At 40.2% G+C, this 21305-nt stretch overlaps 3 protein-coding genes across 4 annotated transcripts; 1 reads left to right on the plus strand and 2 right to left on the minus strand.

Annotated features, from left to right (window-relative positions):
• Nucleotides 1–1687: 1687 nt before the first annotated feature.
• zc3hc1 (zinc finger, C3HC-type containing 1) lies at nt 1688–5444 on the minus strand (the record flags this gene model as incomplete). Its single annotated transcript, XM_083907332.1, has 10 exons — nt 1688–2130; nt 2222–2431; nt 2598–2774; nt 2862–3135; nt 3233–3372; nt 3583–3710; nt 3816–3899; nt 4030–4180; nt 4400–4502; nt 5308–5444. The coding sequence occupies 10 exons, from the start codon at nt 5442–5444 to the stop codon at nt 2020–2022; spliced, it is 1515 nt and encodes a 504-aa protein (XP_083763458.1). The 3' UTR covers nt 1688–2019.
• A 1272-nt stretch (nt 5445–6716) lies between these two features.
• Nucleotides 6717–11545, plus strand: klhdc10 (kelch domain containing 10; the record flags this gene model as incomplete). 2 transcript variants are annotated; one of them, XM_083906585.1, is made up of 9 exons in its annotated part: nt 6717–6823; nt 8027–8248; nt 8365–8519; nt 8604–8752; nt 8848–8932; nt 9139–9205; nt 9284–9331; nt 9413–9552; nt 9652–11545. In XM_083906585.1, 9 exons carry the CDS (start codon nt 6733–6735, stop codon nt 9859–9861), a joined length of 1167 nt encoding a protein of 388 aa, XP_083762711.1. In that variant the 3' UTR covers nt 9862–11545. The 2 variants fall into 2 exon arrangements, with proteins under 2 accessions (XP_083762711.1, XP_083762712.1); XM_083906586.1 differs by having other exon boundaries at nt 6733–6808.
• A 332-nt stretch (nt 11546–11877) lies between these two features.
• Nucleotides 11878–20409, minus strand: cax1 (cation/H+ exchanger protein 1; the record flags this gene model as incomplete). Its single annotated transcript, XM_083906784.1, has 20 exons — nt 11878–11951; nt 12051–12159; nt 12252–12330; nt 12457–12551; nt 13254–13390; nt 13661–13902; nt 13977–14014; nt 14097–14215; nt 14313–14412; nt 14512–14695; nt 14792–14933; nt 15432–15531; nt 16154–16339; nt 16416–16604; nt 16699–16760; nt 16856–16972; nt 17062–17170; nt 17858–17988; nt 19021–19197; nt 20334–20409. 20 exons carry the CDS (start codon nt 20407–20409, stop codon nt 11878–11880), a joined length of 2466 nt encoding a protein of 821 aa, XP_083762910.1.
• Between the last annotated feature and the right edge of the window lie 896 nt (nt 20410–21305).

The raw sequence follows: 21305 nt of genomic DNA on the forward strand, positions 1-21305 counted from the left end.
GTGTAATATCACAGTTAGTAAATATTATTATTGGCTAAACATCACATTTATATAAGCTAATCAAATAAATGCATAGCCTCACTCCATTTTAAAAATACAGCAAAACATGTACCTGCCTAATATTAGTACTATAATTTCTATGAAGTCATGTATATTTAAATGTCCTTGCACTGTACTTGATTTAAGTTAAGTCAGCCTAACGTAATGTTTGTTTTTGTTGCATCATTGGCATTTTACTCTGGCCACATCAGCATAAGGGTTACCCTCAAAGGGCCAGATGCAACTGTCGTACAGAATACATGTAACCAAATGTCATCAAATATAATGTAAAATAATGGTAATGTTACTCCGTAACATATTGATAAATAGCTTTATGTATTTAATACTTATTTCACTCACCGCATGATGCATATACAATGATAAACCGCGATCTAGTGGCTTAAATGCCGTCACTTTGCGGGTAACGCAATTGTCATGCATTGTAGGAAATGTAGTTAATGGTCAGCAGCATAGACCTATTTTAACACATATTTTTAAGACAAATGAATCACTCGTGGGCCACATCTGGCCCCCGGGCCTTGAGTTTGTGTTTTACAGGAACAGATATTTGCCAGATTAAAACAGCAGTCTGAATGGGATACTATGATGTAAATTCTGACGATTCTATTAAACCCTCATGGCTTGATCCGATCATGATCTGGAGTGTTGTGATTTTAAAGTCATCTTTTGCGTCTTACATACTGTGATAACAAAACACCGTTCAAAAGAAGATTAACAATCTAGGAGCAGATCAAACTGTGAGATGGTCATCCAATGTTACCGACTGTTAGAAACTTTTCGCAGGCAATCCTTAGTCACATGACCATGACTATGACCTCAATCACAGTACAAAAGTGCCTTTTAATATTACATTAGATATTAGGTTAATTGACCCTCATAATAAAGTGGTGGAAATTCCGGTACAAAACAGTATGTTAAACCAAAAGATCATTCACTTCATTGAAAATTTTATTTGACAAAGCATTTTTTGATTTACTGATCTACGTATCTAAAATTTGGTGCCTTGCACATGGTTTTATTGTAACACCATCAGGTGAGAGGTTCTGATGTGTGCAGGCTACAAAATGGCTACAATGATTACAAGTCATACGCCCGTCTGTGACTCCTGTTTTATGTCAGGGCAACAACGAATGAAGTGAAAACCTTTTAAAAAAAACAAATTTTAATCCAAACTAAAAGAAAATTCTACCAAGATAAAATTGTGAGAACTGCATTAGCACTGAGATGTCACAGGGAGGCAAAAAGAAAACAGGAAATCTGAAAATTCTCATTTAAAACAGGTTTTAAGTTCACGGCACATTTCTACCTGCCTGCAACAATCAGGATTTTCCTTTTTTTCTCTTCTTTTTTTATATAAAAAGAATGTTCTTTACAAAGACACCTCATATCCATGCCAAACAGTACAAATACAAAAAGGACTTTCTCACAGTTTTTTTTGTTGTTGTTGCTAATCTGAGGTTAATGTTTCACTGCCATAAATGACTCAACATACAATGAAGGTAAACATTACCAATCCAGTGTTGAGCCATTTGGTCTTTTCTTATGATCAATACGACTCCATGTCTCACACACTCCACAGAAACACAGAACATCAGGACGTCACGACTGAGTCACTTACTGAGGCAGACTTTATCAAGTAAGTGTCCGGCGTGTGGCCAGCATCTATACCGAGTCATGTACTATTACTTAATGACTATTCATGCACACACAGAATGCATGACTGCACGCTTTTCACAAAATTCAAGTGTTTCAAAGCCACACAGGCATTCTTCACTTACTTAACTGTTCACAGAGAAGATACTTATTCGTTTAAAAGCACAATGCGCCTTCTGTCCCTCCAGAAACACCTCAACTGTAAACATGACTTTAAGGGATGACATACACCGATATGATGATAGGACACTGCCGTCGCTGATATTTCCGTTTCCGTACTGCAAAAACATGTCGGGGTCCAGCGATTCAGTGCCGAGATGGTGTTTGGTTGGAAGCAATCTGCTGAGACGCAGGAGTGCAGGATACTTGCCACTGACGGAATATAGCAAACACTCTTTTAGACTTCTCACGGGCGTCCTGCAAAGACAGAGGACAAAAGATGAAATGGGACATTCCAGGTCTGATCTCACTCTATTTTGAAATAGAACCACCAGAAATTTGGATTTGCCTGTGCCGGACTGCCTCCTGGTGCGCCACAGTTCTTCATGGGCATGAGGAGGTCAAGCGCAGCCTTCCAGCCCTGCTGGTGAAGTTCTGAACCTCCATCTACAAATGGAATACCGCCTTCGTCCACGATTTCCTTCCCCACAGAGATCCATGGACACCAGTCTCTGTGCTGAGCGAGGGGGTCAAACGTGTTTTTGGGAAGGAGCTCATCCTGAAACGAGAGGGAAGTCGATCAAATAAGCAGTTTGTAATAGCACTTGGCTGAATATACTCTCCATTATAAACCTAGATAGGGTTTAGGCCCCATCTTCTCTTGAATTATGGTACAGATCAAACACTGCCATGATAAAACTTCAAACAAAAATGTTGCTTCTTACAGGACCACCAATGGAGGAGAAGCACAGGCGTTTAGACGGGTGTTGCAGATTGTCCCCCTGTCCTCTGCTGCGAGTTGCAGGTCTCTTCCCCTTGGACAAAGGACTCGGCAGCTCCTCACTGGGGCTTGGCGAGTCCCTGCTTCGAGCTCGCATGGCCACGGGAGAGTTTCCTTCACCCTAAGATACGTTACGACATTGTTTAAAAGCTACCTGGCACATTTTGATTTTAATTTGATTTGACACTGGGATTTGCATCGAACGTACCTGGTCAGTGCGCATGGTGTCCTGGCTCCTGAGTTTCATGCGACTTGGAGTTGAAGCAGGTGTGGGTGAGGCAGATGATGAACGGTCTGCTTGGGACTCGTTCGCTACTGCTGCTGAGGCGGTACCTGTCACTTGAGGAGACTGACCAACAGTGTTTGACAGGGCATCTCCGTCACCACCTGCTCCCTCCATCTGATGGAAGTTCCACAAACCCACTTTTCGCATACAATAGGAGCAGGTGAGGATGGGGAGGCTCATGGCATACAGAGCTGGGCTGGGATGAAAAAGAAATGTGTATGGAGTTCCTGTGAGAATCTTCTACAGCAAAAATCAGTGTTTAGAGGAAGGCGTGAGGGTGTTTTTCCTCTTACCTTGCTGCCCAGCCACAGAGAGAAACGATGCATGCAGCCACCTGGACAGCCAGAGGTTCAGAGCATGGAGTTCCTCCCTTTCTTTTTTGTTCCTCCTCAACAAGCTGCAGTATAACACTGATAACTTCCTCAGTCAAAGACTACAAAGAAAGAGTGAAAGAGAGAACCTGTAAATAACTCAAAATCCTGTTTTCTTACAGTTGGATACACTTACAGGCAATAATCAGATCATCCTCTCTATAATCCCCACTCTTCGAAAAGAAGCTTTTCCTGTAATATGAACAATGTTCATAGTGTTTCGTAGGGTGTTTGGTTTTTTTGTCACAATGTTAAGACTTCTCATAACTCACCATAGATTTCAGCTGCTCTGGCTTCATGGCTGGCAGCTGCTGTGCAAGGACACAGGCACTGTGGAAGCGTTCCAAGAAGGCTGCGAGGAGTGTTGATGGTTCACAGGCTGGAACAAGCCAGAGTCGCTCTAAAATAAAATCAACATGCACATTGGATGTGGACCTCAGGATTAATGAAATCAAATGACCATGTTTGCTAAAAAAAAACAAACACTAAAAACAGATGACCTTACCTGGACATGGAAAATCAGGCCAAGGACAGAACTTTTCATGCTGCGTCTGAAGTTGCCCTGATATCTCTGCAATGCGGGATTCATCTATTTAAAAGAAGAAAGTTTTCTTAGCTCTTTGCAGATTTACAACACGGGCACAACTTTGCTAAAATAAAGTGCGCCCTTGTCATGTTATTGACACCCTCTGCCTTCTCTTTAAAAAATGTCTGCTTACATTTTTCAATGTCAAGAGTTGGTTGTAGCGAGGTGCACAGAAAAGCCTGGCAGCTGGAGCACTTGAGCATATCGCAGCCGACGTTGACCCAGCCATATTTGGAGCACATCAGCGGGGACAACATGCGAGGTTTGCCTGTCCATTTCAAGCAGTGCTCTGCTAAGGAAAACGTTCACTCGTTGCCTCAAAACAAGAACGGTCACACTTGTTATTACTCAAATTAAAATAGATAATTATTACACATGTATGCATCAGATTACAATCAGACAGATTAACAAGTGCTTTATTATCAGTGATCACATGGTTGAGGAATGTAGGAAAGGGGGAAAAACAGATGCCTTAGACTAGGTCACAAGTTTAAAAAGGATATTGAATAGGATTGCACTCGTGAAAAAAATGCTTCTTTGTTCGTTGCGTCGCAAGGTGCTTGAGTGTTGCTCTTTGCTTCCAGAACTTTCAAATCTCCATGTTCACTGAAATCCAGATAAATGGAGGACAGACAGAGAGAGAGACATCAGAATTATAAAAGCATGAATCAATTAATAAATGTATGGATATATATAATTCATAAGGTGACTCTAAAATTCTACAATGAGTTAAACTTGTATTATTTTAGACTCTCACACAACATTCGACTTCCAAGGCCTGCACAAGCATCCTGAACATAAATAAAATAATAAAACACAATATCCGTCTATGTATGATGGACAATCTATTAACAGATTATAAATGCGCTGTACATTTTTAAATACATCTGAACAGGTAGACATAAAGGCTTGGTGCAGGCAGGACAAGGTCTAGTTGGGCTGGTAAACAGAGAATGAGGCTGTAAACTTCACTGAACCTTGTGAAGAGAAAACAAGAAGCAAAGTTCAACTCCTCCCTTTTGTTTAACATCAACTGCCTGTTGTACCGGTGCGGAATAAAATATAAACTACGTGCATTTCACCTGACACGAAATTTAAAGAGTTAAGTTTAAGGTCCCCACCCCCTTTATCTGATACCCTGCACAAACGCGATTATACAACGACTACAACAGAGCAAAAAAATTGTTGAGAAAAATTAATTAACGTAATAAATTGCAGGCATGTGCGAACAGCTAATTCTGACCAGCATGCTATTTTTTAAAAAACAAAAAACTCATTTCAGCACAAATCGCGTGGAGTGAAGGCGGCTAAAGTTGCAGCGCTGCCAGGCTGGCTACAGAGGCTAACCACACTAGCTAACGTGAACCTATACTTTAAATCAAACACTTGTGCGTTCGTTCAGAAACTGCACCTGTTGGAACCGCTGTCTATAGATGACACCCCTTCACTGAGGATTTCGCGGACTTTCTCCGGAGAAACCAGAGAAGATCTCTGAAGATTAGAGCTGCTGAAGCGATCCCCGCTACTGCTACTGCTGAGCGTCGCCATGTTCGGTTCTGGCTTCCCCCAGAAAATAGACCCAAGCAACAAAGGTTCCGCTTTGTAAGAGGAGGGGGGCGGGCCCCCTGTACTCTCATTCAGCCTCAATTTTGCATGTGTTAAAATTAATAAATGCCCTCAGAAAACATTGATATGTAAATAAAACATTGTTTGTAGATGATACTCACCACGATCAACCAACCAAGATCAAGGTTTCTCACACAACCCATCATTGTTGCTGATTTGTGATTTGAGTATAGCCACTAAAAAGGTAAGGAATTTATAGAATTGAAGAATACATTTTGAATTGATTTTTGAAAATATGATCTTATAAATTATTTAACTTTAAAAACTTTTAAATCAGGATAAACATTTTGGTTATTTTTGTTGCCTCACTTGACAAAGTGACTTATAATATATACACTTTTTTGTAATACAATTATTGATATTCAGTCTGATTGGATGCAATTTTTAGTTTAAAGGGACTTTTATCATTATCAAGAGTGGCTTAAAACCTCATCATGGTTTACAAAGTGACCATGACAAATCAAATAAATGATGATGTCATACAGATAATTTAGATAGTACCATGTAAACACTAAAGAGAATTGCATTGTTTTATGTGTTGAGCGAGACACTTAATCCCATGTTGAAGCGCGCAAATGCAAAACTGTAGTGTAAAGCAGCTCATCAAGACTAAAAAATATCTACATATAAATACAAACAATATTACCAACTCTTCTTCTGGTTTTATTTGGAAGTAATAAAGATTTATTTAGGAATTGTAGTGGAGAAAAAGTTGCTAGAAATATAAATGAAAAACATAATTCATAACATCACCCCAACATATGACGTAAAATAACATTTTCACTGAGAATACACAGTGCATCTGTACTTTTGCAGTACATAATTTCAAACCAAAACAATGACATTTTAGTCAAATTATTCCATTTTGATTTCAATTTAATTTTCATTGTATTGTATTATATTATATTACATTTCTGAGGGCCCTTGGCAGACATCAATAACATGTAGTTATAAGACTATAGTCTAGACTGGACTTGGTTCAGAGTTGTTTTGGAGACAGTCCATCAGACAGACACGCTCGGCCCCGCCCATCACTGATGACGCAACGTCTTCAAGCAGCCCTCTGATTGGCTGATGGTCTGACGGTCGGGGGCTAAAATGTGTGGCATCAGGGACAAAAAATGTGAAATGACTTGAAAGGTTTTTACCAGCACTTTAGTACATGTGGTTTTTAAATGTGGATGTGACCTTCTCCAGGACTGGATAAACGATGTCGGACGCCGAAAGGGCTCGCAGTCCTGACCAGCTGAACAAATTCGAGAGACTGACAGGCAGGCCGCCGCACGGTGAGACGTTAGCAGGTTCGTTGACGGCACTATTAGCAGAATATGCTAAACTCAGATTGCAATCTATGCCCGTTTCAATTTGAACATTTTGTCACTAAGTGCATGACTACTGCTGCTACTACCGCTGCTGCTTCATGTTTTTTACTGCACGTAAAGAGAGTAAACGCTGCCTTAACTGTCGACATTGCTAGCCATGGCATTCAAGCTAGCATCATCAATCATGGTGCTTGTTTATTTATATATTTTTTGTATATAGCTCGTTAGAAATCCCAGCTCAGCTAGAATCATTTCTGCTGTTATGTATTTAGTGAAATATTGCTTATTAATCTCTTGTCTTTTCAACTCTTTTCCACTTTGATGGCTTACAATGAATGCATTCAGGTATCAGCTGCTACACTTTCGTTTCTCTTCACAGCAAACTACAATAATAATCATCACAAAAGTAGTAAATAAAAACAAGTGCATGTGCTCAATATTGGCTATGTTGTGAGGGCACTCATAGTCCCCTAACCTTTACCATGTCACCTAACTGCCAAAATCCAAATAGATATTGCCATACCCTGCCTTATTTCGAGTAAACAGGTCAGGCCAAGAAAAGTATTGTGTAGTCCTGCAGCTCCTTTTCTGCATTGCCTGTCTTGGTGGTCCCTCCTGTAAAACGTTTAATTACTTATTACCTCACAGTAAAATACATACACCAATATCACAATACAATGATTCTGCGATAATCAACATATTTCAAGACAATCTTGTTAAACAGTCTGTTAAACTAAAATGCGTGTGAGAAGTTAAGGTACAATGATATATCACCAAATTGATATTTTGACCCATCCCGACTTTAGTGTACTTGATTTCAACCCTCACATAACCCTAAAACCAAGTCTGGACCCTCTAAAGCCCTTTGTCCTCACACTACTCACTTTGAAAGACATACCTGCACAAATGGAGTAAGAGCTGGACAAATATGGTGTCATTGATAAGCACTGTGTGCAGAACACACAACTCAACCAATTTTACTAGTTACCGAATGCTCTACATGTTCTTTCCCCGCTTTTGGTCACATCATGCCTGGACAGCCATCTTGTTATATAAGAAAAAAATGAAACTAAATGAAAATTAAATCAAATTGTATGTGTTTTGACCTACTTGTGTTGTAGGAAAGTGATACAAGCTTTCATTGTTGGTTTACTTGTGAAAATTTGGATCCTCTACCTCCAGGTTATCGTACTCCTCCTGCCCGCAGTGGGCATCGGTGCGTTGCAGACAACACAAACCTGTACGTTTTTGGAGGCTACAACCCCGACTACGATGAGTCGGGAGGCTCAGACAATGAAGATTATCCACTGTTCAGGGAGCTGTGGAGGTACCACTTCGTCACTGGTTGCTGGCAGCAGATTCGAACAGAAGGCTACATGCCCACAGAGCTGGCATCCATGTCAGGTGAGACCTTTTATATCCTCTTATTTTTTTAATATTCAATAATAGAGCTATAGTAATATGTGCTGATATCTGTTGAAATTCTATGGGAAATAATTACTTTCATGTTCTATATTCAGCTGTTTTGCACGGAAACAACCTCCTAGTGTTTGGAGGCACTGGGATCCCCTTTGGTGAAAATAACGGCAACGATGTTCACGTTTGTAATGTGAAGTACAAGAGATGGTCTCTGCTCAACTGCCGTGGGAAGAAGCCCAACAGAATCTATGGACAGGTAGCTACAGAAATGTAGTTTGTATTCCATGTTGCCACCGCCTTTGGTACCATATACTAGACTTTATTATCTTTTCTCCTCCAGGCAATGGTCATTATTAATGGCTTCCTGTATGTGTTTGGAGGAACGACGGGCTACATCTACAGCACAGACCTGCACAGGCTGGACCTGACCACCAGGGAGTGGATCCACCTCAAGCCCAACAATCCTCCTGACGATCTGCCTGAGGAGCGGTAAGCTGCAATGCTCGCTCGCATCCAAGCTCGTCACAGTTTTTCATTGTTGTAAGAACCCCGTCACATGGCTCATTGTTGCATCAATGTCACAGCTACAGGCACGAAATAGCACATGATGGACAAAGGATCTACATTCTTGGAGGAGGGACTTCCTGGACGTGTTATCCTCTGGACAAGGTACTGAGCTTTACACCACTGTGTCACCAAAATTGTGTGGCAACTACAGTTTCAAATATAAAATGTTACATGGGCAAAACTATGAACACATTAGTTTTTGTTTTAAAGTAAGCAAATGTGGTTGTTTCAACAATTAAACCACACATCACATCAGTTCTTCCTGAAAGGTCACTCAAAGCCATGGCAAATACACTTTCTGTTTACAGGTGCATGCTTACAATCTAGAGACCAATTCCTGGGAGGAGATCACTACAAAACCTCATGACAAAATAGGTGCGTAACCTTTTTGTCATGACCCAATATTGTTTTGTTCTCAGTCAAATGATTCTAAATTGTTTCTGCTCTTAACAGGGTATCCTGCTCCTAGGAGATGCCATAGCTGCGTGCAAATACGAAATGGTGAGTTGTTTTTTTTTGTTTTATTTGAAACCGTCAGCTACTCAATCTGAACAATATCAGATCGTTTTTTTTCTGTTGCAGATGTATTTATCTGTGGAGGCTACAACGGGGAGTTGATATTGGCCGATCTGTGGAAGCTCAACCTGCAGACTTTCCAGTGGGGTAAATTACCAGCAGTGATGCCCGAGCCGGCCTATTTTCACTGTGCTGCTGTCACTCCTGTAAGTCTAATGCTACCTTTAACTAACTGTCGTCTGCATCTCGGCCTCTATTTTATATAAAATGGGCATCTTTCTGTCTCCCCTTCACTCCGTCTTTAGGCTGGCTGCATGTACATCCACGGCGGTGTAGTAAACATTCACGAGAACAAGAGGACTGGCTCTCTATTTAAGATCTGGCTGGCAGTGCCCAGTCTACTGGAGCTATGCTGGGAGAAGCTCATCAAGGCTTTCCCCCATCTGTCGTCACTTCCCACCATCCAGCTGCTCAACCTGGGCCTAACGCAAGAACTCATTGAACGCTTGAAATGAGTGGCACCAGTGGAGGATGGACAGAGTAATGGCTGATTTGGGCTGGACTTTAAGGGGATGAGGTCTGAAAGAGCACAGAAGTTAATTCACGACAAAATTCTTGGGATAACGCCCGCTCACTCCCCTGCCTAACATAGCCCTGCCTTAAAACCAAAAACAGTGGGGTGCCTTTTTTGTTTTTGTTCATCGTTTTTTTTTTTTGCAGTTCCAGTGACAATGAGGATAAAACATGGAATGTTTGATTCCCGACATGATGCCTTTGTGTCAAGTATGAAATCCTGCTTCTCATCAGCCAAATTGAACGCTGGAGGTACTTTATTTTGCTCCATGTTTTCACAGACTTTTTTTTTTAATCCCACCTTCTCTAGAACTTTTAGGAAATTAATGCAAAGGAAGAATGCATGTATATTTATTTGAAAGACTAGATCTGTTTTGGGGATATTCTCATCACCTGAAACTGCTGTTTGCACACACACCGTCTTTACCTTTTTCAAATAATGGTTTTAGTCTAAAAAGTGGCACAGAGGGTTTGAAGAAGGCTCATGCCAGTATTTTTGCAAGTTTTAGTCGAGTTTAATACAAATGTCCTAACTTTAATTGCTGTTGACATGCTGTAGTGTTTTTAGTTGAAGTGTTTCAGTTTTCTCTTTAAAGGGTATAAAAATTTAATTTTGACTGTTTAGGTTATACTGGCAAACTGTTGACATAAATAAAAATTAGACATAACCTTCACTGTCGGGGATATTGGATTTCAAACTTTCAGTCTTTCCTCGTTTTTATATGAATGTGTTAAACTAAAGAAAAACACAATGGAGTTGGTTGTAAGCACTATTATTATTTGTGGGACTATAACCTGAAGAAAGGGTTGAATGTTGGTTGTTTGAGCCCTTGTGTTTTTTCATTTTTACATCGTTACAGTATGGAATAATCTGGAAAGGTCAAAAAAAGGTCAATGGACGATGGGTATGTAATGAAATCTTTCATCATGTTTGCTTGCAGCTCTCATTTGTAAAGTAACTCATGCAACCCATCACTGTGAATTTGGTGCTCTTAAAATAATAATAATTTAAAATGCTTTTATTCAAATAAAGACTTGCTGTTACTGTTAAGTGTGTGTGTGTACTCTAGTGCCTTTCACACCTGGTTAAATTTGATTTTTTTTTTTTTTACCACAATTAGCAGCATTAAGAGCTTTTCATATTTAGACAAACTTGTTCTATTTGGGAACATTTGATTAATGGTTTAAAAGTGAACATTTTAACCACTAAACAATCCAACCATTAATAGAAATATAGCATAGTCAAAATAACCTGGGGGATGTAGTGTCAACATTGATGCCAAGTAATTTTCAAGTCAGGATGCAGCACTAATCCTAGTATTAATCCTACAATAATATTTGCACCATTTTAAGGTCCTATTTAAATTCACTGGTGCCAAATAATGCTGCACCTTGAACAAAGTATGATTATAAGGAGTGGATGTTATCAGATGATTGGATGCCTCCCACAAATGCATGCTTTCATTCTTTACCCTACCTTTATAAATTCTAAAAACATCATAACTTTACTTTAAGACATAGTTCTAAGATGATAGTTGAACAGTAGACTTGAATGTGAATGTCAAGTTGTCAATAAACAGTGTTCCGTAAATAGCTCGGCTCCATTTTCTTCATCAACGGCACGATCCGCACAATACAACCCTTTGTTTTTAAACTTGTACCGCATGCATTGCTGTTGCTACGTCTATTGTGAAACGGGACGCACACACACGAGATAATGGCTACAATATACACATTTGTCTGGTATATGCAATCTGTCTAAATGGTGACTAATAAAATACTAAAACTTGATGCATTAGTTTCCTTTTTTTTACAAAATGCATTTATTATATTCAGTACAAACCACAACGTACACAAAAATAACCCTAACCAGCACATTCATTTTTTTTTTTTTTTTACTTTAAACATCATTCAAAAATATTACAAAAAGCAGATTTTTTTTTGTCTTGAATAGGAGATCAACAAGATTGTGGAGGAGGAGCAAAGAAGTAAAGTGCCAAAAGGATGAGGTAAATCACCACAAGAGCAGTGCCTGCAGACAAAGCAGTCCATTACAATCCACATTTGTGTACATTTATTTTGATGTTTTTGAAAAGTGAAGTGATGATTATATAGTGTTTGCACGACTTACCCTGAAAGTAGTCACATTTTCCATCCATGAAGATGTAATTGACCAGGATGACACTGAAGATGCTGGCCCACAGATGGATATCACCGAACACGAGCACAAATCCAACATCCTGGAAAAATATTACATATCAAAGTCAGTATGGATGCACAGGGGAAATATTCAGCTGTTAAAAAAAAAAATAAAACAAGAATTTAAACTCACATAGAATGCATTGAAGAGGATAAGCAGGGGGATCTGAATCATGCAGACCTGGACAGCAATGCAACTGCCCACTTCAAGGCTGCGGGACGAAACATAAACACACACAAACTTAAAGTTAATCTCTAAGTTAAGTAAGATAAAGACATTCATTGTGTTTCTCTTACTGCCACAGTACAGCAGGGAGCAGTCAGTCAGTCAGTCGTACCTCAGGCTGATGTTGTTCTGCAGAGCAAACTGGATCCCGGTAATAATCTCAGGAATTTCTGGCACCATGGCCAACACTGTGACACCGATGAAGCACTGCGAGAAACCAAACGCCACAATACACAGTGAAGTGAAGCCCCCCAAATAAATAAATTATTAAACAAACCAAGCATTACCGTAGCCGTTTTTAAAACATTCCACCTTTTATACAAATTAAAGCTGCAGTATGTAACACAGATCGTTGAACTAACTTCTGCTTTAATATAAAACAAATTTATTTAGCATGATGTGAACTTATTTGCCAATAGTTTTAAAGGTGCATTATGTAATAAATCTAAAGCAACTGGCCAAAAAATCCTCCTAATATGTCACATAGACTCAGGAATAATGTTCATATAACAAACTGAACTCACCAACAACAGTACAGCCAAAATATTGCAAATCATGTTAATGTTTTGAAATCATGTTTTGGCATGTGGCGCCACCTACCGCCATCTACCAATCATTGCAGTCAGTAGAGTCTCAGCTACCGAGCAACCACGGGTTGCCAGTTACGTTAGAAAACAAAACTTAAATTTTGAATTTGAATGTGGTAACCGTTTTTTGGCCACATTCTTACATATGGCACCTTTAAATTTTAATGAGGGTCGAAACCTAAAATACCTTGAGTGTAGTAACTGTTCTTGGCCACATTCTTACATGTGGCGCCTTTAAGATCCAAGAAATCAAAAAAGCGGCAGTTTCCTGGTCTGAAATGTCCGTTTTCTCTTTAAAAGCAAAGTCTTTTATATTTTATACCTGGGAGACGGATGAATTGGTCAGAATGGGTCCGATGTTCTCTGTGCTGAGGTCGGCGCAGCAGGCCATCAGCACAGTGGCAACGATCAACACCGCGAGAGCCCTCCAGCGTGACCAGAGGACGACATGGTGACCACCTGGTGACGTCAAAAACACACACTTACAAACTCACAAGCAAGCGAGTTTAACATTTATGACTTACCTTACTACATCCATTCACAATCAAAGACCTACATTTCCTCCTGTCTTTACTTCATTCACTCTCGCATGCTTCAGAGCATAGACATGCACAAACGGGCGCAAGAGGAACATGGTTCCTTTTGCACCTCCCCATGCATGAGAGCAGGTTAATGATAGCAGGCAGCAGGCAGTTAGGACCAGTACGATAATGCACACACCACACACACCTTCTGTGACCTCGCCGGAGATTACAATGCTGTCATTTATACACCCGATGACAGCGTACGGATGGCCAGCAGTGACCGGGACGCAGGTGAGGACGTCCTCCTGTGTGTACTGACCATGGGCGTGGCCTCCGTGGCCGTCGCTGATGTGGACATCATAGATGTGGGAGTGGGTCTTCAGCGTGAAGATGAGGCCTATCAGGTAAGCAGCAGGCAGGAGCACAGAAATGGTGTACACCAAAGGCCTGAAAATTGGATTTTAACCATTAACAGTAGACAAAAACACAGCAGAATCAATTCAAAATTCATTAATTCTTACTCTATATGTAAGAGAATGGTGTGTGCGTCAGTTCCAATCTGAGGACAAAGAAAGACAAAGTTATTTAAGGTAAAGTTTTAAATATTTTCTGATATAAGTGCGCAAAAACAGCAAACCCACCGTGTCGTAGTGACAGTCCTTGCAGACTAAGGGCACGCTGGCGTTGCTCGGGATGCTGGTGCAGCCTTCACACACCAGGTTACCGAACGTCTTTGAGAAAAGGGTGGGAGCAAAAACACCTGTGGACAAAAATGTTACAGCATGTGCGTCAAAATGTTGAATTTTGACGGAAACCTCGATCTTGAGTGGCAGCTGTGGCTGTACACACACACACACCTCCGATGGATATGAAAAGCAGAGCAGAGCTCACTCCGGCTGAGCGACTGTTAAAGCGCTGCTCCCTGTGTTTAATCCCACCAATGATCATGCAGATGCCCTGTGCAGGTGACAAACACACACATAACCAGATGATGGATGTCCCCTGAATCTCATGGATGCGACAATCAGTGCAACATAAAAATCAAGATATCCTCACAGGTATGAACAGAATACATCCGAGCAGGGTGCCGGTGAGCGCTGATTTAACGATCTCTTCATAACACTTGTTAGACGTCTGGTATCCCTGCAGCAGCGCTGTAATGTAGAACGTCATCTCGGTGAAGGAGCCGAAAGTCGCATTCACCACCGCTCCCACTGCGAAGTTACTCTGCGCAGAGATGCTGTGGACGCACACATGCAGAAGAGAAAGAAACAACCATGACAATGCAAAAAAGGGAGAAGAAATAAGCCATTTCTAAAACGGAGCTCACACGTACCTGGCGATCCCTAAGCCGATATAGTACGACAGAGGAATGATGGAGGTGATGGCTGTTGCAAACTTTGTCTGCGGGCTGAAGTAATAGTGGTCATGGTCGGTATAGCCAATAATCAGCGTGATCAATACCAGGGGAAGGAGGTCTGAAGGGAACATAGACTTAAGGAGAATAAAGAGTATACCAGATTATCACTTCTGTCTGTTTGTGCTTCCACACTTGCATTTGCAAATATGATCAGCAGAGGCCCCCAGAGGCTTGTTGCGTGAATGGGGTGAAGCCTGCAAATCCGATCAGATTGCCTTGCCTTTGTTAGTGGTAAGGATACTGCGATACAAATCATAAATTAATTGACGTCTCCTCAAGTTCACAGTGCCAACACATTAGCCCCGCGATGTCAAACGTACGGCCCGAGGGCCAGAATCGGCCCACCAGAGGGTCCAATCCAGCCCGCATGACTGAAATACTATATTTTTCTGGGTTCTTTTTTGTGCCTTTGTAGATCTGTCATGATCTGTAAGCTGTAATGCACATGTGTAAATGGTACAACTTGCATAATATTGTTGGTATTGCTGCACTAGAATCATTATATGAAGAACAAAAAGTATATAAAGTTAGATCCAACAACCTGGAAAAAGGATACTGAGAGCAAAAATGTTGATTCCATGTACAGTGTATTTGCAGTAATGCACATTACACGCTTGGTAGCAGCACAAGGTGACTCTGTACTGACATTCAGGCGCCTGGAAGACAGAAGATCAGACATTTACATCAAGAAGCTATTGCAATTGTTCCATTTGTAGACTTTTTTTTTACTCCAACAAATTGATCTTAAAAATTTATACTGGATTAGTTATCAATAGACACTGTTATTTTGCAAGATAGTACAACTATTTGTGTCGAACCAAGGTCATTATAGTTTTTAAATGTTCATTAGTTTCAGTTTATTTTTAGTTAATTTAAGAAATGATCTAGTAGTTTCATCTTAGTTTTTATTTTGAGGAATTGGCTAGTTTCAGTTTAGTTTTAGTCTGAGTTTTTCCAGGTATTAAGAGAAAGCCTCGACACCAAATATGGATTATCAAATCCTATAATTTAATTCTCTGACCTTTAACACCTGCAGGTAAATCAAAAGTAAAACTTCAAATGGTCTGTATTCCAGAATTCCTTTGTTCATTGTAGTTTTAGACTCGGTTTTCATTACCGTAATAAATAACCATAATAATCCTGGTCTGAACGTGTTGTGTTTCTCTTTAAATCCCAGACTGAAGCTAAGAAAGACACAGTGCCAGCTTAACTCACCACCAGAAGTGTGTAGAACAAACAAATCGGGCCTTTACCGCCCACCGACACTCAGAGAACTACCTTTGACAGTTTGCGGACGTTGACGTCCTCTGGTGCCATGAGCAGGACCGTCGTCAGCGTGCGAGCGTTCATCTTAGCCACAGGGATGGTGAAGATCAGCATCCAGGAAATCACGCAGGCCAGTGAGTGGACCACGGCCAGCACAGGGTAACCCAGCAACAACCAAACAAACGTACTGACCCGACACTGCAAGGAGGCGCACGAAGAAGAATTAAATATTAAATAAAAAACGTATGATTGTGTTTAATCTGCGTTTTCTTACCCAGTGCTTTGACGCCGTTTTAGCAGGTGGTTGTGGGACAGGAATCTCCAAAGCGACTGGAGAAGACACGAGAAGAGGCTTTGAGTCCTTGTCACTGGTGAGGTCCCTGCTGTCCTCGGTGTCCCCCTCTTTAAGAATGACCTCACACTTTGGCAGCGTCACTGTGGGTCTCTTCCCTTTATCACCGGCCTGGAAAAAATGGCGTAAAAAGCACATTTGAGGAGAATCGAGGAGGAAACTGTGATAGTCTTGCACATCAACACAACTCTTAACTATTCATTACCTTCTCTATCGTCTTATCAAACGGCCACAGGAAGTAACAGGTCATCTTCCAACAGAGTTTGCCTGGAAACGGGAAAGAACAAAAGCGGCACACGCGTTTCACATCACGTCAAAGCTGAGGGATCCCGAGCGACACAGCGAATTCACAGAATACGTACCATACGGGGCACCGACAAGTGTTAGAAACATGAGAGGACAGAGGAGGAAGTAGAACAAAGATATCCACCATCCAAATAAAAAGACATAAATGATGTTTCCAAAGGTGATCACCGAGCCTGAAAGAGAGCAGAAATAAAATCAGGTTACTGCTCCTTCCTTCAAAAACAACTCGTTTTGTTTTTCATAAATAAGTTAATAGAAAGACCTTTTAGAGGCTTGGCAACACTTAAATCAGTGTACAGCTCTTTTGAGGAGTTGGATCTTTCGTCGATGGGCCTCTCTGTGACGCTGCCCTTCCACTTCCTGAAGCCAAACTACAAAAAAGAAAGAACAATAAAACGTAGAATAAATGGAATGGACCCATAATGTTTTTACTATGAGAACTTAAAAAGGTTGGAAGATTTAGGAGGAATCCATCAACACAAATACACAATAGTACATTGTTTTAACAGTTGTGTTTAGTTTTTTTAAATTCTCCATTAAGGTCACAGTATTACACTGTGGTCACTTCTTGCAGTATTTTCCTCTTCTTCGCTACCATGTTCCCCAAGATTGGATTGTATTGACAAAAAGCTGCCACCTTATTGGTCTAACAGTCATGTGACAGCTTTACCACAAAAATCTCACTACGCCCCCAAAGCGAAATACTGCTGAATTAAAACACTGATCATAAAAACTGTGGGGTTTACAGGAGGAGAACTTGTATTCTCTTGTTCAACATGCAGCACGTTTCTCCTTCTGCATGCGTTTTGTGTCGTTGCAGTGCTGTTTGTCTCTAATTTGGGAGCATCAAGCAAAAAGCTATGCTTATTCAGTATGTTGTAATACACAACTTCACCTCTAGATGTCACTAAATCCTACACCTTGGATACAAAAAGGGTTTATGAACTCCAAATAAAAACAAATGACAGTGAGGTTGGACGTCACAATCTGGGATTTCATTTTACGAGTACCTTGTTTGAATGTAAACCTTTTTTTTAACGGACTCATCTGTGGCTCACCTTGTAGTTGTTGGCCTCCCTGTGAGCCTCCACTTCATTCTCAGCTCTGATGGTGGTCTTTGTCGTGGCTTCATGCCAACCTTCCTCTGCATACTGTGAGGGAGGAGTGGAGCGTGCTGAGGTGCCGTGTCCTGTGTGTGAGGAAAAAAAAAGTCACAACCGTCAGGTTAAGTCTTTTCTTGGTGAGATCAGAAATACATTGACCTAAAATCAGAGGCAGATGACGATGATTATTTCCGGTTCCTGCAGTTTTCACGTCATCTCCGTCTATATGTGAACATCATTGTTAAAAAGTCTCTCTGCCAACTAAAGGAGTAAATGTGGAAATATGTTTAAATTGAGGATAAAGCAGTAGACGGTGTGTGATCTTTTAAAAAAACATTTTAGACAGATATGTAGGTAGGTGATAATAAAAAATGACATGATTTGGTTCACGTCAGTTTGACTGTTTGAATTTTAGGAAAAAATAGAAACAGGAGGAAGGATCAGAAAAGCCTTACCCTTACATCTGACACACTTTCAAACATTGAATTGACATCATTTGAAGTCATTTCGGTTGCGTTATTGTGCCGTCTATGCATTTTATCGTTCTTATAAATAAAACAAAAATATGGAGATCTGACTCCGTTTAAAGCAGAGCAAATAATATTCAACGCAAGAAATAACTTACTTCCAAATAAAATAAAATACATTGTTTTCAGAGAGAAAAGGGGAAAACTAAATTTAAAAAGTTTGCGCGTTTCAATCTCGGGGGTTAAATTATGGAATAGTAACTCTAACAGATGAAGTTAAGCAGAGTAGGAAAAACAACAACAACATAAAATCAGTGTAAAAGAATATACAAAATACACATTTTAAATAAATACAAGGATAAAGAGCAGTTTAATCCAGGACGGATAATGGAAACGGTCGTGTTTAAAGCCTAACCCTTGTGTAAATATTTGGTGATGGGATAAAGCAGTGTTTAAATTAAGATTGAAGTGTATACTTCTGCCTTCTCCTTTTTAAACATGCTACAAAATGGAAATGTGTTTGAAATAACTACTTGTCTAAGAAGGCCATGACAAAATCACACTTTTATTCATAAAGCACCATCAGTTCATTTTGTAAGAAGGGTTTCTATGGCAACTTCTTCCTGGCTTCACCTTATTGTGTCATTTTACCTCTGTGGACAGCGAGGAAGCCCTTGGGCGAGTAGTGGCAGAAGTGCGGTGCAGAAGCGTCCGGGGATGGCGTCGCCACTGTTCCCAGCTCTGGATGATGGGGGCCCACACAGAGTCTGTCCGTGTGGGGCTGTCGCTGTGGAAACCGGCAATGCTGTTCGGGATCGATATAGTTCTCTGGATAAGGAAAGCGTACAAAGCATATACATGTACTGAGTGACACGTGAACACAACACAAGGGAGGCGATGCATTCAAGGTGTGGAGGACACACTCGCATCCAGCAGCTCTCCCGTGGAAATGTGTGTGACTAACAAAAACCTCCTGAGAGTCATGCAGAGCGTCCTCTCCCCCTGTTCCCCGTCAAACTGCTGAACAGCCAAGACTGATCCTGTTAGCAATGCATTGCTGCGACACACATGGAAAATGAGCAGTGTACTATGATCTATAAATAAAAACAGGCTTTTCGTGTTGATTTTGGAAGACGGCGACTACCAAAGGAAGAGTTGGAGTCTACACGTGTGAAAAGTGTGAAGACTTCTGCTTGGATACAAACCAACAACAACAACAACAACAACAACAACAACACTCACATTAACAGAAGACAACATACAGTAGGTTTAACACTCAAACTGCCAGAAACGATGTACCATAGAGGTCATTTTGACTGCTCATAGTACACAATGGATATGTAACGTCAATATAGGTCATCGTAAACAACTGTGAAAGTGAGAAAATGGAATAATTGAGCAACGAAAATCCAACTTCGAAATACATTCAACAAATATTTGATTTCAAACAAAATACTTTTTTTTTTTTTTAATTTTGCACTAACAATCTTATTGTATCTACACCAGCTTTATTTTATTCTCTGTTTTTATTCATTCATCTACAATGATCCAGTGTTGTGTATGTGAATGTCAGGCTGTTCTGAGGAGAATTCAAGTTATACTGTAATGTACAATTAACAAATCACAAAGGTTGTAATTGAATTATTCGATTTTTTTTATTATCCATTTAAATAATATAATACATTATTGTTAGATACAAATGCATGGCTTAAGAAACATCCATAGTTGCTCGTATTCAGTGAGGGGCATCAATCAATCAATGCCTGTGATGTCATAAACCATCCTCACCTGGTACCTGTCTGTCAAAACACTAACAAAGATAGTTGTATAGTTTGTCGAGCAGGTTTTTAGGTAAAACGACATAAAATAACAAAAATACTCTCTCACACATGTTTCTGCAGTGAATATATATTAAAAGCCTGGATAATAATATTTTTAAATGGTTGTTTCTGGTTTGTTCTCACCTGACGAATCAGCGGCGGATCTTCTGCGAAGGTTCTCCACCTCAGCAGGCACCAACAACGACTTTCTGTCCGACATTTTGTGTGTTTACCACTTCACTTCACTTGTCTTCACTTCACTTGTCTTCACGTCACTCCGAGTGTTTACTCCTTAATCAAAGCATCGAGCTTTGACGCGCTCTTTATAAACTGCGCAGCCACTGCGCAGCATCTGCGCATTGACGCCCCGGAGTGGGTGGGGAGAGTTTGTATACATTTGCATATAATTTAACAGGTTATATTTAAAATGTAAGCCCTACTTTCTTTCAGTCCATTAAAGATTGACATACTTGGATGTGAACTTTAATAAATAATCATAAAATCATAAAACTAGGGATGGGATGATCCCACTTTTCTGTGTCTGATATTCAGTCCAATACAACTTTATTTATAAAGCACTTTAAAAACAACAGCTGAAACAAAGTGCTGTACATCAATGATATCAATATTATAATCTTATACTGATATTAGTCCGATACGGTCATTTTATGAACATATGAAGCTGTTAACAACACGTTTGTGCTGAGTCATTTCAAAGACACAATTCTCCAGCTGTGTAACAAATACTGTTCTACCCCCAAAAAAGAAATAAACAGCAAACAACTTTTTTTTCTCCTAACATTTTTACAGTTTGTGCATAGTGAGGCTTGCAAAATATAGGATTTCTGGATCATATGAGATTGATGAGATTACATCTTTATCTATATCAGATCCAGTGATTTTGACCAGTATCGGACTGATACGGACTGATACTGACCAATACTGACTGATACTGACCAATACTGACCAATACTGACCGATACTGACCAATATTGACCGATACTGACCGATATTTACTGATACTGACTGATATTGACTGATACTGACTGATACTGACAAACACTGACCAATACTGACCAATATGACAATACTGAGTGATACTGACCAATACTGACT

This window comes from Microchirus variegatus (assembly GCF_963457635.1).
Source record: "Microchirus variegatus genome assembly, chromosome: 20".
Taxonomy (NCBI): Eukaryota; Metazoa; Chordata; class Actinopteri; order Pleuronectiformes; family Soleidae; genus Microchirus; species Microchirus variegatus.